Source organism: Gracilinanus agilis, chromosome 1 (assembly GCF_016433145.1).
Source record: "Gracilinanus agilis isolate LMUSP501 chromosome 1, AgileGrace, whole genome shotgun sequence".
NCBI classification, from domain to species: Eukaryota; Metazoa; Chordata; class Mammalia; order Didelphimorphia; family Didelphidae; genus Gracilinanus; species Gracilinanus agilis.
Window position 1 is genome coordinate 132,936,864 of NC_058130.1, and position 14,135 is coordinate 132,950,998.

General features: G+C 40.0%; 1 protein-coding gene across 1 annotated transcript; it reads right to left on the reverse strand.

Moving 5' to 3' along the window:
• Nucleotides 1–12: 12 nt before the first annotated feature.
• Nucleotides 13–10,098, reverse strand: LOC123230802 (sulfotransferase 1A1-like). Its single transcript, XM_044656977.1, has 8 exons — nt 9,971–10,098; nt 3,361–3,509; nt 3,017–3,142; nt 2,377–2,474; nt 1,971–2,097; nt 1,784–1,878; nt 634–814; nt 13–338 (listed from the first exon to the last, which is right to left on the reverse strand). Exons 2-8 carry the CDS (start codon nt 3,506–3,508, stop codon nt 226–228), a joined length of 888 nt encoding a protein of 295 aa, XP_044512912.1. The 5' UTR covers nt 3,509; nt 9,971–10,098; the 3' UTR covers nt 13–225.
• Between the last annotated feature and the right edge of the window lie 4,037 nt (nt 10,099–14,135).

Consider the following 14,135-nt stretch of genomic DNA (forward strand, 5'->3'; position numbering starts at 1 on the left):
ACAATTCTTTGGTATTGAGTGCCCCATGATCTAGGGTAAATCATTTTATTTTTTTAGTCTCAGTCTAAAATATCTAGGCAGAATAATACTGAGTGGGTCAGATTTTTTTTTCCTACTAGAATATAGGGAAGCTAGTTTTGCATGCTGAAAAAAAGATTTAGAAGGCTGGAAAAATTGGGGACCAGTGCGGAAGTATGAGTTGATGACCCTTCTCCTTGTTGCCCTTCAGAGCTCAGTGTGAAAGCGAAGGTCTGAACCAGCCATCTTCTTTTCATAGTCGGCATCAAATCTCTCATTTTGGGCTACAGTGAAAATGTTCTTCCAGTCTCCAGTAGCACCTATGAGAGAATAGAATGAGATATACCATAATTGGAAGCTACTTTCTCTCCCTTTAGACTTTGCATATGTCAAATTTGACAGGCAGTGATAGATATGTTTCCATTGTTTTTCTATCTCAAGCTGCTTTGTTTTAGAATCTTCCCTCTGGTCCTCCTACTCTATATTATAATCACTTTCCTGTCTATCTGAAGCCTAAGAATGCAAGCCTCTCCTGGAATGAACCCTAGGTTCTATTTGATTCCATTTCCTACTCTTAGGTGATTTTCAGTACATTGGCCCTTTCATAGAACTTACCTTTCCTCATGAAAGGGGAGATGGATTGGTCCATGATATCAGCGGGGATAGTGGTATAGTTGGTCATGGGGTTCTCTCGCATCTTCTTAAAAGATGTCTGTTGGATAATTCGATCTAGGATATCCTCTGGTAGTGGTTTTCCCAGAAACTCTGTGATCTTCTGAATTTCCCTCTTGGGATCCTGGAGAATGATGACAGTTGAAGGAGAATTTGAGTTTGAAAAGGGTAGTGTTGGAGAAATCTAGGCAGGTAGGGATGGTAGGATTGTAACAAGAGCTGGAAAGGATCCTGGAGTCAGTCTTTGCCTTTAATTTTACGTATGAAACAAGTTCAGGGAGATAATCGACTTGCCCAAAGTCACACAGATAATAAGCATCAGAGGTGTGATTTGAACTCAGTTCTCCAACTCAAGAGCCATCTCTCTGTACCCTACCACATTATCTCATCTGTAATGATGATGTGAACTGAACTAAAGTTAAGATCTGTCATGACATCTTTGATTTCTCTCCTTTTTTTCCCCTAATTTTTAACTTGGATTCTAACCTGGGCTGTAAAGACAGTAGATACTAAAGGGATCTGTGGATACATTTTAGGGGATCCATGAACTTGGATGGGGAAAAAAAAATTACATCTTTCTTCTGAGGAGGAATCTAGGCTTCACCAGGCTGCCAAATTGGTCAGTGACCCCCCCCCCCAAAAAAAAAAAAAAAAAAGATGAAGAACTCCAGTTTTCACTACATAATTATTCTGATAAAGACTAGAGCATTTGGGTCCTTCTTAGTAACCCATACTGATTAATGTCAGTGTCCAGCCAGCCAGTCTCAATATTAGTCCTACTTTTGAGCCATAACAAACTCCCTGACCCAATTTGGTTAGAAAGTCTTTTGGAAAAGGTAGAGGTTGAAAAAGAATGTAATTATTAGATGAAGACTAAGATGGAAATCTTGGAATGGTCATCCTAGGCTGTCAGGTCCTTAAAGTGTGAGAAGTGTATAGGTTTTCTTCTTGTACCTACCCTAAACTCCCAGTACCTATAGTTTGATGATCAGTAAGGGTGTGGGCTTGGAGAGGATTTCCTGGTAAGAAGTATGTTTCTTGTGACATGGGCAGGAATGGAAGATGTTACTGAGAAAGAGGGGGAAAGCCTTGCCTTTTTCATGTCTTCAAAGAAGAGGTAGAGAACTGGGTGCCGCTTGGTCAACTCCCACCATTCTGATACGTGCTGATACCAGGAGCCATATGATACTGATAAGAGGAAAAACAAAAACTAAAATTGGCCCAATTCTGCTCCTTCGTTTACTCCATCTTTTCTTACTCCCCAGTAATTCATATCTTACCTTGCCCAGCCATAAATTTCTCCAGGAATTCCTCCCAGGTCCCGGGGTCAGGGTGCACCTTTGCCATCTTATAGAAATTGAAATAGGAGGCTGCCACATCCTTGGCATTTCTTGCCACATAGATGATCTGGAGTATGAAAGAGATGGTCTCATAGCCTAGTCAGAAGAGATTTGTTCTTTCTGGCATTCCCTATTGGTCCAAATTATTCTTGCACTATACAGATTGGTAATCAAATCCTTTACTCTGCTTCCCTTCCCTGCTCTGAAAAACTATTTGGAAGAAGTGCATGTATTAGGTATATCTAATTCTCTTCAGCTCCCACTTCCCTCTTTCTGTCCCTGGGAGTTTGGTATGGTTGGGAACTCCCTGCTTCTTTCTTTCTGCCTTGTATCTTTACCTATTTACCTTGACTTTCTGATCCAGCAAAGTCTGGGGGAGCAGTTCCAGAGGCAGATGTGTCTTAAGTAGACGTGGTGCAGGTGTTTCCTTTAGAGACTCCATGCCTAAGAAGAGAATGGGTGGAGTTGGCAGAGGCGCTTAGAGACATCGTTTCTCAAAGGATTTCTTGCCTCATCAAACATTACAAGCAGCAGGCTTCATCCTAACTGTCCTCTCTCTTTTCCAACTTCCTTTTTCCATTAGTACCATGATAACAAATCTGTGGCACATGTGCCATAGAGACCTCTTTGTGAGCATGTGCACTATCATCTGCCAGAGTTTGTTATTAGAAAGGCAGAAAGACTTGGGCAAAGCTGTTCCCTTCCCTCTCTCCACTGTGCTTCCCTGCCCCTCTGCCCAGCAGCCCAATGGAAGTGCTTACTCCCTCCCTGAGCTCAGCCACTCCCTTCTCTTTCTCCCTGTCTGGCATAAGGGTGGATTTGGACAGGCCCCACTCAGTCTCTGACGTGAAGTGAGGTATGGCATAAGGTCTCCATCACTGCACTAGTACATTTTCTGCCTCCTTAAATCCTTTAGTTTCTCACTCCTTAACTTTTCCTGTTTCTCTAGCCCTTCCTACCCTCTACCACATAAGCAGCTCATTTACCTGAGGGCACCCCTGGACACTTGAATTCGAGAAATGGCACTCGAATGAAGATTGGGGCTCTTTGGCATTTCTTCTCGTCACCCTTCTGATAGATCATATCTAAGATCTCACTCACCCAGGTTGTTCCTGCAATGAGAATGCAATGTAAAGGGAGTAGGAGAAACTCATTTCTGATAACATAAGAATATTGCTTCAAGTTCTCAGTTATATCAGAAGCTATACAGGAGTAGATCTCTGAAGGCAAAAAGTACTCGAGGGCTAAAGACCCTGGTTACTGACTAGAGTTCAGCAGTTAGAGAACTGAGAAGGAAAGCAGAAGTTACAGTTCTAGAGTGTTTTCTCACCAGACTTGGGGTAGGTACTGATGAGGACATCATCCGGCCAGGCCTGAAAATTCTTCAGCGATTCAAGAGCTTCAGCAAAGTATTTGATGAGTGGATAACCCTTCACAGACACCAGAGGTGGCCGGGTGGCATCTTGGATCAGCTCCATACTGTAAGGTTAATGATCAGATCAGATCAGATCTGGGAGCTAGCTATCAGTTAACTTGGTTCCCTGAACCTTCCTTTGCATGCGTGCATCTTCCCTTTCTGTGGCTGCTTTTCTCTCCTCTTCTGTTTTTTCCATGTGAATGTGCTCCTTTGGTATAATTTTATAGAGGGATGGACTTTTGGAGCCTTCAGTCTAACCTATGCCTAAAAGGAATCCTTGGGCACTCAATGAGTAGTGAAAGAACCTCAGTTTTCTTTTTTATTCAAAGATATGTTTTCCTAATTATATGTGATAACCATTTTCAGCATACATTTTTGGATATTATAAGATCCATTGTCTCCCTCCCCTCCCCTCTCTCAAGAGATGGTAAGCATTTAGATCTGGATTATACATGTATTATCAGGCAAAACATTCTTCCATATTGGCCTTTGTTGTAAGAGAATAATCATATAAAACCATGATAAATTAATGTGAAATATATGTTTGATTTGCATCTGACTGCAATAGGTCTTTTGCTGGAGGTGGATAGCATTCTTTTTCATAAGTTCTTCAAATTTGTCCAGATCACTGTATTGTTGAGAGTAGCCAAGTCTTTCACAGTTGATCATTATACAATATTGCTGTTACTGTGTACAAAGTTCTCCCTGTTTTGTGTACATTTCTCTGTATCAATTCATGTAGATCTTTCCAGCTTTTTCAGAAATCATCCTGCTCACCATTTCTTATAGCACAATAGTATTCTAGGCACCAACATTACCACAAATTGTTTAGCCATTTCCCATTTGATTGAAACTCAGTTTTTAAGACTTCCAGGGTATGCTCATGTACTCACTGTTTCTGACAGGTCCAGTTGTTCAAGCATTTTCCTGTATCGAGCCCGTACTTGCCTTTTTGGAACTTCTTGCTTGCTACTGACTGCCTATTGGCATCAAATAGAGCAAGTCTAATCTGACTTCTTTCAGAGATTTAAAGAGAGCTATCAGGTCCTGAGTCAGTAAGTGTCTACTATGAACCAGGCACAGTGCTGCACAGTAAAAATACTAAAAGAGGCAAAACATAGTCCCTGCCCTTGAGGAGTTTACAGTCTAATGAGACCTTGCATGAAGCTAAGTAGATAGTATGTTGGATAGACTTTCAGTCTAGAGTTCAAATGTGACTTCAGACACTATTTGTGTGACCCTGGGCAAATCACCTAACCTTCTTTTCCTTAGTTTCCTTATCTGTCAAATGAGCTGGAGAAGGAAACAACAAACCACTCCAGGACCTTGCCAAGAAAACCCCAAATAAGGTCGCCAAGAGTCAGACATGACCAAGAAACAACCGAACAAAAACAAGCTATAAATAGGAAGAAAAGGAGATCATTAACCAAGGGAAGACACTAGAATTGAGAGGTTGGGGAAGGTTTCCTATAGAAGATAGGATTTTAGTTAGGACTTAAAAGAAAGCCAGGGAGGTTAGTTGGTGGAGCAGAGAAGAAAGGGCACTCCAGAGATGGGGGTAGCCAAAGAAAATATCTGGTTCTCAGAGATGAATGTCTTATTTGTGGAATAGCCAGAAGGCCAAGGACTGAAGAGTGTCAGGGGGAGTGAGGTGTAAGAAAACTGGAAAGGTGGGGGGAGTTAGGTTATGAAAGTTTTTGAAGACCAAATAGAGCATTTTAGTATTTGATCCTCTGGAGGTGACAAGAAGCTGGAGTTCTTTGAGTAGAGAAGGGGGCAACGTGATCAAAAATGTGCTTTAGAAAAGCCACTTTAGTGGCTGAATGGAAGATGGATTGGAGTGGAGAGGCCCAGACAATTGTAATAGTTCAGGCATTTGGTGATGAGGGCCTGCACTATTATGCTGGCTGGATCACAGGAAAGAAGGGGGCACTTTTCCTTTTTTTTTTTTTTTAAGCCTTTATTTTTCTTAGTATCAACTCTAAGACAAAAGAACAGCAAGGGCTAGGCAAATGGGCTTAAGTGATCTGGTTAGAGTCCAAGAGTGTCCAAGGCCAAATTTGAACCCAGGTCTTCCCAACTCTAGGTTTGTTGCTCCATCTGTTGTGCTACCTAGTTGGGAGCATTTTCAAGAGATGTTGCAAAGGTGAATCTTCAGATCTTGGCAAAACATAGTGTGAGAGAAAGAGTGAGAAAGCCAGGATGACTCCTAGGTTGTGAGCCAGAGGAGCTGGAAGGATAGTGTTGTTGCCTTCTACAATAATAGGGAAGGTTGTAAGATAGAAAGAAGGTTTAGAAAGAAAGAGTTCAGCTTTGGGCATGTTGTTTAAGGATATCCAGTTGGAGCTGTCTGAAAGCAGTTAGAGAAGTGAGAATGGAAATTAGAGAAACTGAGGCAGGAAGTTTTTCATGACAAAGTTCTCTCCTGGATCTCATTGTCAACCAATCCTTCTCAGTCTCCTTTGCTGGATCTTTATCTAGGTCATTGCCCACTAATTGAGGACATCTCCCAAGTCTCTGCCCTCTTCTCTTTTCCCTTTATATTCTCTCTTAGCAATCTCATCAGTTCCTGTAGATTCAATGATCATCTATGTGCAGATGATTTTCAAATCTCTGCATAAAGCATAGTCTTTCTCCTGACCTCTAGTCATACGTTACTCACTGCCTCTCCTCTTGGACATTTGTTCCTTCTTGAATATGACATCAGTCCCATAGTTATTTCAAACTTAGCATATCCAAAACAATTCATTTTTTCCCACCTAATTCTCTTCTCTTCCCAACTTTCCTATTTATTTTTACAATGTATATTATTATTTTTTAAAACTCTTACCTTCTGTCTTGGAATCAATACCATGCATTGGTTCTAGTGCAGAAGATAGGTAAGGGTTAAGTGACTTGCCCAGGGTCACACAGCTAGAAAGTGTCTAAAATTAGATTTGAACCTAGGACCTCCTGTCTTCAGGCCTGACTCTTTATCCACTGAGCCACCCAGCTCTTCCCCTTTCCTATTACTCTTGAGGGCTTCACAATTGACCTAGACTTTTTTTTTTTTAACCCCTAACTTCTATGTATTGGCTCCTAGGTGGAAGAGTGGCAAGGGCGGGCAATGGGGGTCAAGTGACTTGCCCAGGGTCACATAGCTGGGAAGTGTCTGAGGCTGGATTTGAACCTAGGACCTCCCATCTCTAGGCCTGACTCAATCCACTGAACTACCCAGCTGCCCCCCGACCTAGACTTTCAACCATTATGCCATACCTCTTCACTGATACTTATTCCACATATCCAATCTATTGTGAAGTAGTTTAGTTTTCATCTTCACAGCATTTTTAGTTTACATCTCTCCAGCACAACTACTAGTCTCTAGCATACCCTCATCAGCTCAATAGCCTTCTGGTTGATTTTTCCTGCCTCATATCTTTTTGCCTTCCAATCCATATTCTACTTGGCTTCCAAACTGACTCCTAGAATTCTATTCTGGTCATTATACTGTAGTAAACTCTAGTGTTTTCCTTTAATCTCCAGGATCAAATATTAAATCATTGGTTTGCTTTTAAATCACTTTACAGTCTGGCCCCTTTCTATCTTTCCAGTCTTTTGATTTTATTCTCCTCATTTATTCTACTATCCTAACAACATTTTTGCTGTTCCTGGAACACATACCACTCCATCTTTGGCCTCCATGCACTTTCAGCAGCTTCAGTCCCCAGGCTTGGCATGCCCTACCCCCTCATTTCTGACTCCTGGCTTATTTCTGGACCCAGCTCAAATCCTAACTTCTGCAGAATTTAGTGTAGTGCCCACCAACAATAGATAATACCTTCCTTCTGAGATTACACTATATTAACACGTATAATTTTTGTAAAATCCAGACTTAAAAATTTTTTTGAGAAAAAACTTAAGGAAAAGATCATTAACTCCTTAAATCAAGAAAATGAACTGTTTGGAGAAGGTACCATAAAAAAATCTAAAAGAAACCTACACTGCATCAGAAGATCCAGAATGAACTGTGGGATGTATTGAGTGAACTAAAGGGGGGTTGAACACATTTATTCTGAATGTAAACACTTTTGCCGAAGGGGATTGCCCCTTAATTGGCTTTTTGTCAGTTCGATTACCAGTCATTGGTTTTGCTCTCTCTTATTTCCCTCTTATCTCCAAATATTGTAGTTTCCTCTTAGAAAGTGCAACATTGTATGCACCTTTCGCTAAAAGATCTTTAGAGATATAAGCTAGTTATGTTAAATGATTTATTGGGGAGACTAGTCTCCCAAAGAATCACAGGAGGGATTGTGAAGATCAGATTAACTCTTCCCTTGCCTATTTTTAGCTAATCAAATCAAGAACTTAAAGTACCCCTATTTACCATTAAGTATGAGAGTTCACAAGTCACTTACTAGAGTAAGTGATAACTCCAAAGGCCACTGTCCCCCCACCCTCCTCGGGCAGTTCTAGGAAAGTTTAAAGACTGCCATTGGTTTCTGTGAAGAAGAAAGTGACAGGAAGTGACGTGGAAAAAAGAGGTGTAAAAAGAGACTAACATAGTCTAGCATTCATTCCCTTCCTGGTGTTTGGAGAGATTGGTTCCCAGCATTCCTTTCCTGACTGCAGAGATTCCTGCTTTGACTTTGGAGGAGGCTGAGTTGGTAGAATCCTGACTAAATACACCACCAGGACTTCTGGCTTGGAGAAATTCCTGCCTTGGTGGCTCTTCAAGGAGACCCTCTCTGCTTGTTGGTGCTTTGGTGGGACACTTCCTTCAGTGTGAAGTCTGTGGAAAGACTCTTTTCCTAGGATCCTGCATCAGCTTGCTGGTGGAGTGACTTGGACTTCCATGTAGAGATTAGAACTTTTTCGGGAGTGAGCAGAATTTCATCAGATCAGCACTAAGGGTAGGGTAGGCAGCTCCTTACTTCTTTCCCTCCTACATTTCATACTTCAGCGCTTTCTGTTCCTCATTATAAATAAAAGCTGCTAACAATTTTTTCTGGCTTAGGGATAATATTTTAAATTCAGCGACCACAACATTGAATTTATAACTCTCTTATTTAGTCAAAACCCCAATTTAACCCTTATACACTGCATATGTCTAGTATTCAAAATTTTTTTACATATTGTTATGTCCATTAGAATGTGAGCTCCTTGAGGGCAGGGACTGTGTTTTAGGTTTTCTTTGTATCCCCAGGGCTTATGTTATAATTATGGGAGGTCTCTTGATCTATTTTGAGATGTAACGATGCACAGTGCCTGGCACATAACAGGTGCTTAATAAAGGCTTTTTGACTGACTTACTAGAATCTGACTCTGGCATCTTGTGTTTTAGCTATCCCTTTCAGCTTTGGGTCATTTGCAAATCACATGAGTTCTACTTTTTATGTATGTCACTGATAAAAAAATTAAAAAAAAAACCATTAAACAGCAGAGGATCTGGCACAGATTCCTTCGGCCTTCCACTGGACACCTCTGACAAATTGATCCATTAATAACTTTTTTCATCTACTCATTCAGCTAATTCTCAATGGAGCCATTTGTATTACTATTTCAACCACATTTGTCTATCTTGTACACAAGAATAGGATGAAATCTTTTGTCAAATGTTAAATCTGGGTAAATTATATCTATGACATTCCCATGATCTAGTTCAATAATCCTGGAGTTTTTCTTTCCATTCTCAGTCCATCCTTAGATTTTGAGAGTCTTGCCCACCCCCTCTCCAATATATGTTTTCAAATTGGCTTCTGGGGGATTAGTTACTTCCATAAATCTAATCTACTAAATCCCACTCCTCTCTTCATCATTTCATTCCTGGGTTGCCTTAAGGGGTTCTACCTAGATGTGTACTGAAGCTAGCTCAAAGAAGAGAGCCTATTGTTAAATTTTCAGTATGTGCATTTACATTTTAGAAATTAGCAAACACTACAAAATCAGGACTTAATGTATTGTTTCTTGATTGTCTAGACTTAAAGTGGGAGAAAAAAATGTAATGCAGACTAAATTTCAGAGTATGATATACTTATACTCCATTTTTTTTTTCTTTGAGAGCCCAGCTGTTAAACATTTACCAGCACGATTCCTTTCAGGGTGAGCATAACGAATTAAGTCCTTTCTGGTCAGAGTTCAATATTACGAAACAGATTTAATCCAAGACTGAGTCAGCAACAAAGCCCAAAAAAACAAAAAAAAGAAAAAGAAAAAAACCTTGTGAATCGAATTACAGACCCTATGGATTTGGGAAGGTAACAAAAGAGCAAAGTAAGAGAAAACAATCACGAAGTTAAGCAAACCTGAACAGCAAGAGTAGTGGTAAACACTGGAGGCAGGAAGAACAAATGGTAGGAAGAGATTCTTGTTGGAATAACCTGGACAGTGTTGAAGTGTTTTAGGAGAGAAGAGAGGAGGGGTAGAGCCATTTCCTGGGAGGGATAGAAGAATGCAGAGCCCATCCAAAAGGAGGGGAGGGGCTGGTTCTTAGCCATCCTTTCACGGTCTCACTTCCCTCGGAGCTCCCCTCACTTTCTCTACTAACCTGAGTTTTCCGGGATCTGGAGTTGTGCTGGTAGTTAAATCAGGGTGTGGAGAGAAAAATCCAATGCTTCTGGATTATTAGGTTCTGTAGACTCTCTGTGGGTGGGGTAGGAGTATGAAAGGGACTAACTCTAGGATGTGTTTATCTGAAGAGGAAGGGAGGGAGGAGCAAGAGGAAAGGAGATAGCCAATTAATATGACTTAGAAAGGGATATAAAAAGTGAGTATGAGGAATAAAGGGGGCAGGGAAAGATGTCAGTGTTTTGCAGGAGACAAATGAAGTACTCTTAAAATTCTTGGTGCTACTTTGATATTAGAACATTTGGGGTTAATGAAGGAATCTCAGATTCCCTTGCACAAATACCACCCATACTTACATTGCTCCCCCTTGTGTGTTCTCCTTTTAAAATGGTGCTGGCCTCAGATTCAGGATCTGATAGACTAGGTCTTTCTCCCTGGTTTCAGTGACCAGGAAGTTAACCTTTCTGCCTCTTAGCAGAAAAAATGGGGTTAATACTAGTACTATATACCTTACAATGTTTTGAGGAACCTGTATAAGGGACTGTGTAAGGATGAAGAGAAATCAAGATGATACAATGTCAACTCTTCTTTTAAGTATTGGTTCTAAGACAGAAGAGTGGTAAGGGCTAGTTAAGTGACTTGCCTAGGGTCACACAGCTAGGAAGTATCTGGGGCCAAATTTGAACCAGGGTCTTCCAGGCGCTAGATTTGGCTCTCAATCCACTGAGCTACCCAGCCACCCCCTGCCAATTCTTTAAGAGAAGAGATTGGTTGTTTTTCTTGACTTTTGATTTCTATATCCCCACCCCTAGCACGATGCTTGGCACTCAAGAGATGATAAATACTTGACTATGAATTGAATTGTAGCATTTAATCAAACTAGACTACTTGCTATTCCCATAAACATCTCATACACTTCATTCCTGTACATAGAACAGGGTGCTGGACCACTTTCCTGAGAAAAATAAAAAAATTCTACCAGTTGTTCAAGGCTAAGCTCTAATGTCATCGTGAAACTTTCCGTGATCTTTGCAGTCAAAAATTAATTTTTTCTTCCGTTCTTGCATAATAGCACTTTTATCTTTTATTGTTTTGGGTATGTTTCCAATTAGAAGTGCCAAGAGAACAACAAACAAGTCTTAGCTTTGTAATAATAATAGTACTTGAACATTTCATGCCTCTTTTTTTTTTTTTTTTTTTTTTAATTTTAAACCCTTAACTTCTGTGTATTGACTTATAGGTGGAAGATTGGTAAGGGTAGGCAATGGGGGTTAAGTGACTTGCCCAGGGTCACAGAGCTGGGAAGTGTCTGAGTTCAGATGTGAACCTAGGACCTCCTGTCTCTAGCCCTGGCTCTCAATCCACTGAGCTACCCAGCTGCCCCTCATGCCTCTTTTATATGAGATAATTATTCCATTTTATCTCTCCCCATCCAATTTTATTTTATTTTTTTTACTCATTCCATTATATTTAATCAACCTTGAAGTTTCTATTTATATATGTTCTTTCTTTCTTTTTTAAAAAATTCTTTCTTTCTGTCTTAGAATTGATAAGTACAGGTTCCAAGGCAGAAAAGCAGGAAGGGCTAGTCAGTTGGGGTTAAGTCCTAGGCTACACATCTAAGAAGTGTTTAACATCATATCTGAACCCAGGACCTCCTGTCTCCATCCCTGGTTCTCTATTCATTGAGCCACCTTGCTGTCCCTATGTATGCTTTTTCAAAATACCCAATTTATGATTCTCCTTTTTATTGTATTATCTGTCCCTATTAAAATGTAGACTTCTTGGGATCTGAGACTCTCCTTTATATGTGTATTCCCAGCGATCGGCGCATAGCCAAATAGATGTTTTTTCATTCATTAGTGCAGCTCTTTGTAGGATGAATGAGTGTCAGGATTAACCTATCTGGAGATCCTTAACAGTGATAAGAAGAATGAGATGTAGTAAGAAGAATGAGAGAAAAATAAGAGAACACAGCTGGGTCAGGAGGGTCACTGTTGCTGGTTGCAAGCAAAAGGCAGCTTTATTGAAGAATTACCTTTGCTTTTATAGAGCCTAAACAGTCCTTGCAAAGATTGTTCATATTTACAATATTTAAAGAGTAGCCTCAGGATGAGATAAGCATCAGCTTCTCAAGGCTATGCTTAGGCTGAGCCTCTTACAGGGGAGGGTTAGGGAAGCCATGTCTCAGGGAACATAAGACAAGCACGAAGGGTAAAGGACTCCATGAGTAGGGATCTAATGTCCCCAAAGCCCTTAAGGGTCTGAGAGTTCAGCTATAAGCCTTTTTTGTAGTGAATAAGATGTGAATTAATGAAAATGTAGGCTAGGATGGTAGTAATGGAAATGGAGAATAAGGGAATTATTAAGGAAAAATGGACCAGGTTCATTTGGCAAAGATATCATGCACCTTAGGAGGCAGGATAAAGATGTCAAATATGACCTCAAGGTTTCTGTCTTGAAATGACTAGAATGGTTGTGTCATAGGCAGAAATGGGAGTTGAGAGAATGAGTGGGGAGTGATTCTGCCCTATTAGAAATGTAAGGTTCATAAAGGTAGGGACTGTCTCTTGCACAGTGCAAGATTGTAGGTGCCTAATAAATCCTGAGAAAGATCAATTGAAAAATCAGAAAGTATGATGATTCTCTTGTGCGAATTAAAAGGTTATTCATTAACAGAGACATTACTGGTTGGAAAGAATCCACTGATAGTGAAGTCAAAGGTAAAAACAGAAAACTTCGACAGATGGAAATGAAGGGTAAGGTCCACATAGGAGCAATGGCATCACTCAGTCAAATCACTCGGTCTTGGTGCCATGTTATGATTGTATTTGTGGCCCTATCTGCTGCTGACAGTCATTCTTGCACATACTTATTAATAAATTTGTATATATAACATACTTTATACAAATTTTAAATAAGTGGAATTCTTAGAAATAACAATTTTCAGGGGCAGCTGGGTAGCTCAGTGGATTGAGAGCCAGGGCTAGAGACAGGAGGTCCTAGGTTCAAATCTGACCTCAGACACTTCCTAGCTGTGTGACCCTGGGCAAGTCACTTAACCCCCATTGCCTAGCCCTTACCACTCTTCTGCCTAGGAGCCAAAACACAGTATTGCCTCCAAGGCAGAAGGTAAGGGTTTAAAAAAAATTTTTTTTAATTAAAAAAAAATTGGAGGCAAAATCGGGTTCTATAACATTGGCCATTTTGTGATATCATTCTGGGTAGTACTTTTAGCTTTGATAGAACTTAATGTTGTGTTATTGTTTCTCAGCAGTATTCACTGGTGTTTTCCAGTGTTTGAATATTTGCTCATGCTTAGTTTTTTCTTTATAAATACTACAATATTTCTTATATTCAGCAAACTTTAGGATATCCATAATAATGAGCAGAGTATAAAGAACATTGGAAATATTTTATGAAAATTAAAAGAAATTAGTAATCTTGTTGACAGATGTTATAAGTCAAACACAATATATTGGTTTGTAGTAAAAAAAATAAATTTTTTTTACAGAAAACCTGAAACTTTTATTAGCATTACCCTATCACAGAAAAATGATTCACTCTTTATTATGATCACTCGTCATTACTTAAAAACCTGTAAATAAAATATTCTTTAAAATACAGAACATGATTTTGTGAATTCCAATTTCTCATTCCCAAATCCTGAAGATTAACATCTGTCAAGAATTTGGAAACACTATTGAAAGTACATGAATGAATTAAAAAAAAACAACAACATTTAGTTTAAGTGCTTATACTGTGTGTCAAGCTCTGTTAGGTGCTGAGGATACAAAAAGAAAATCAAGACAATCTCTGCTCCCAAGGAGCTTCCATTCTAATTAGGGGAGACAACACATAATTCAGAGGCAAAGCAGATGGCAAGTTCCAAGGGTTCTTAGGACACAATAATAGGTGCTGCAGATGGTAAGGCCCAGTGATCCTTAGGGCATGGTTGCTGAGCAAAGAAAGGGTAAAGTCCAGATGGATTGTAGTTGGTGAGATTGCTCACTGAAGTGGCGGAAATAACCATGTTCATGCCAAAACAGATAGAATATGGGTGTTTTGTGTCTAGCAAGATCATAAAAATGGAAGGAGAAACCCAAGGGATATCTGTGCAGGGAGAAGGAGGCAGGAGGAAGATT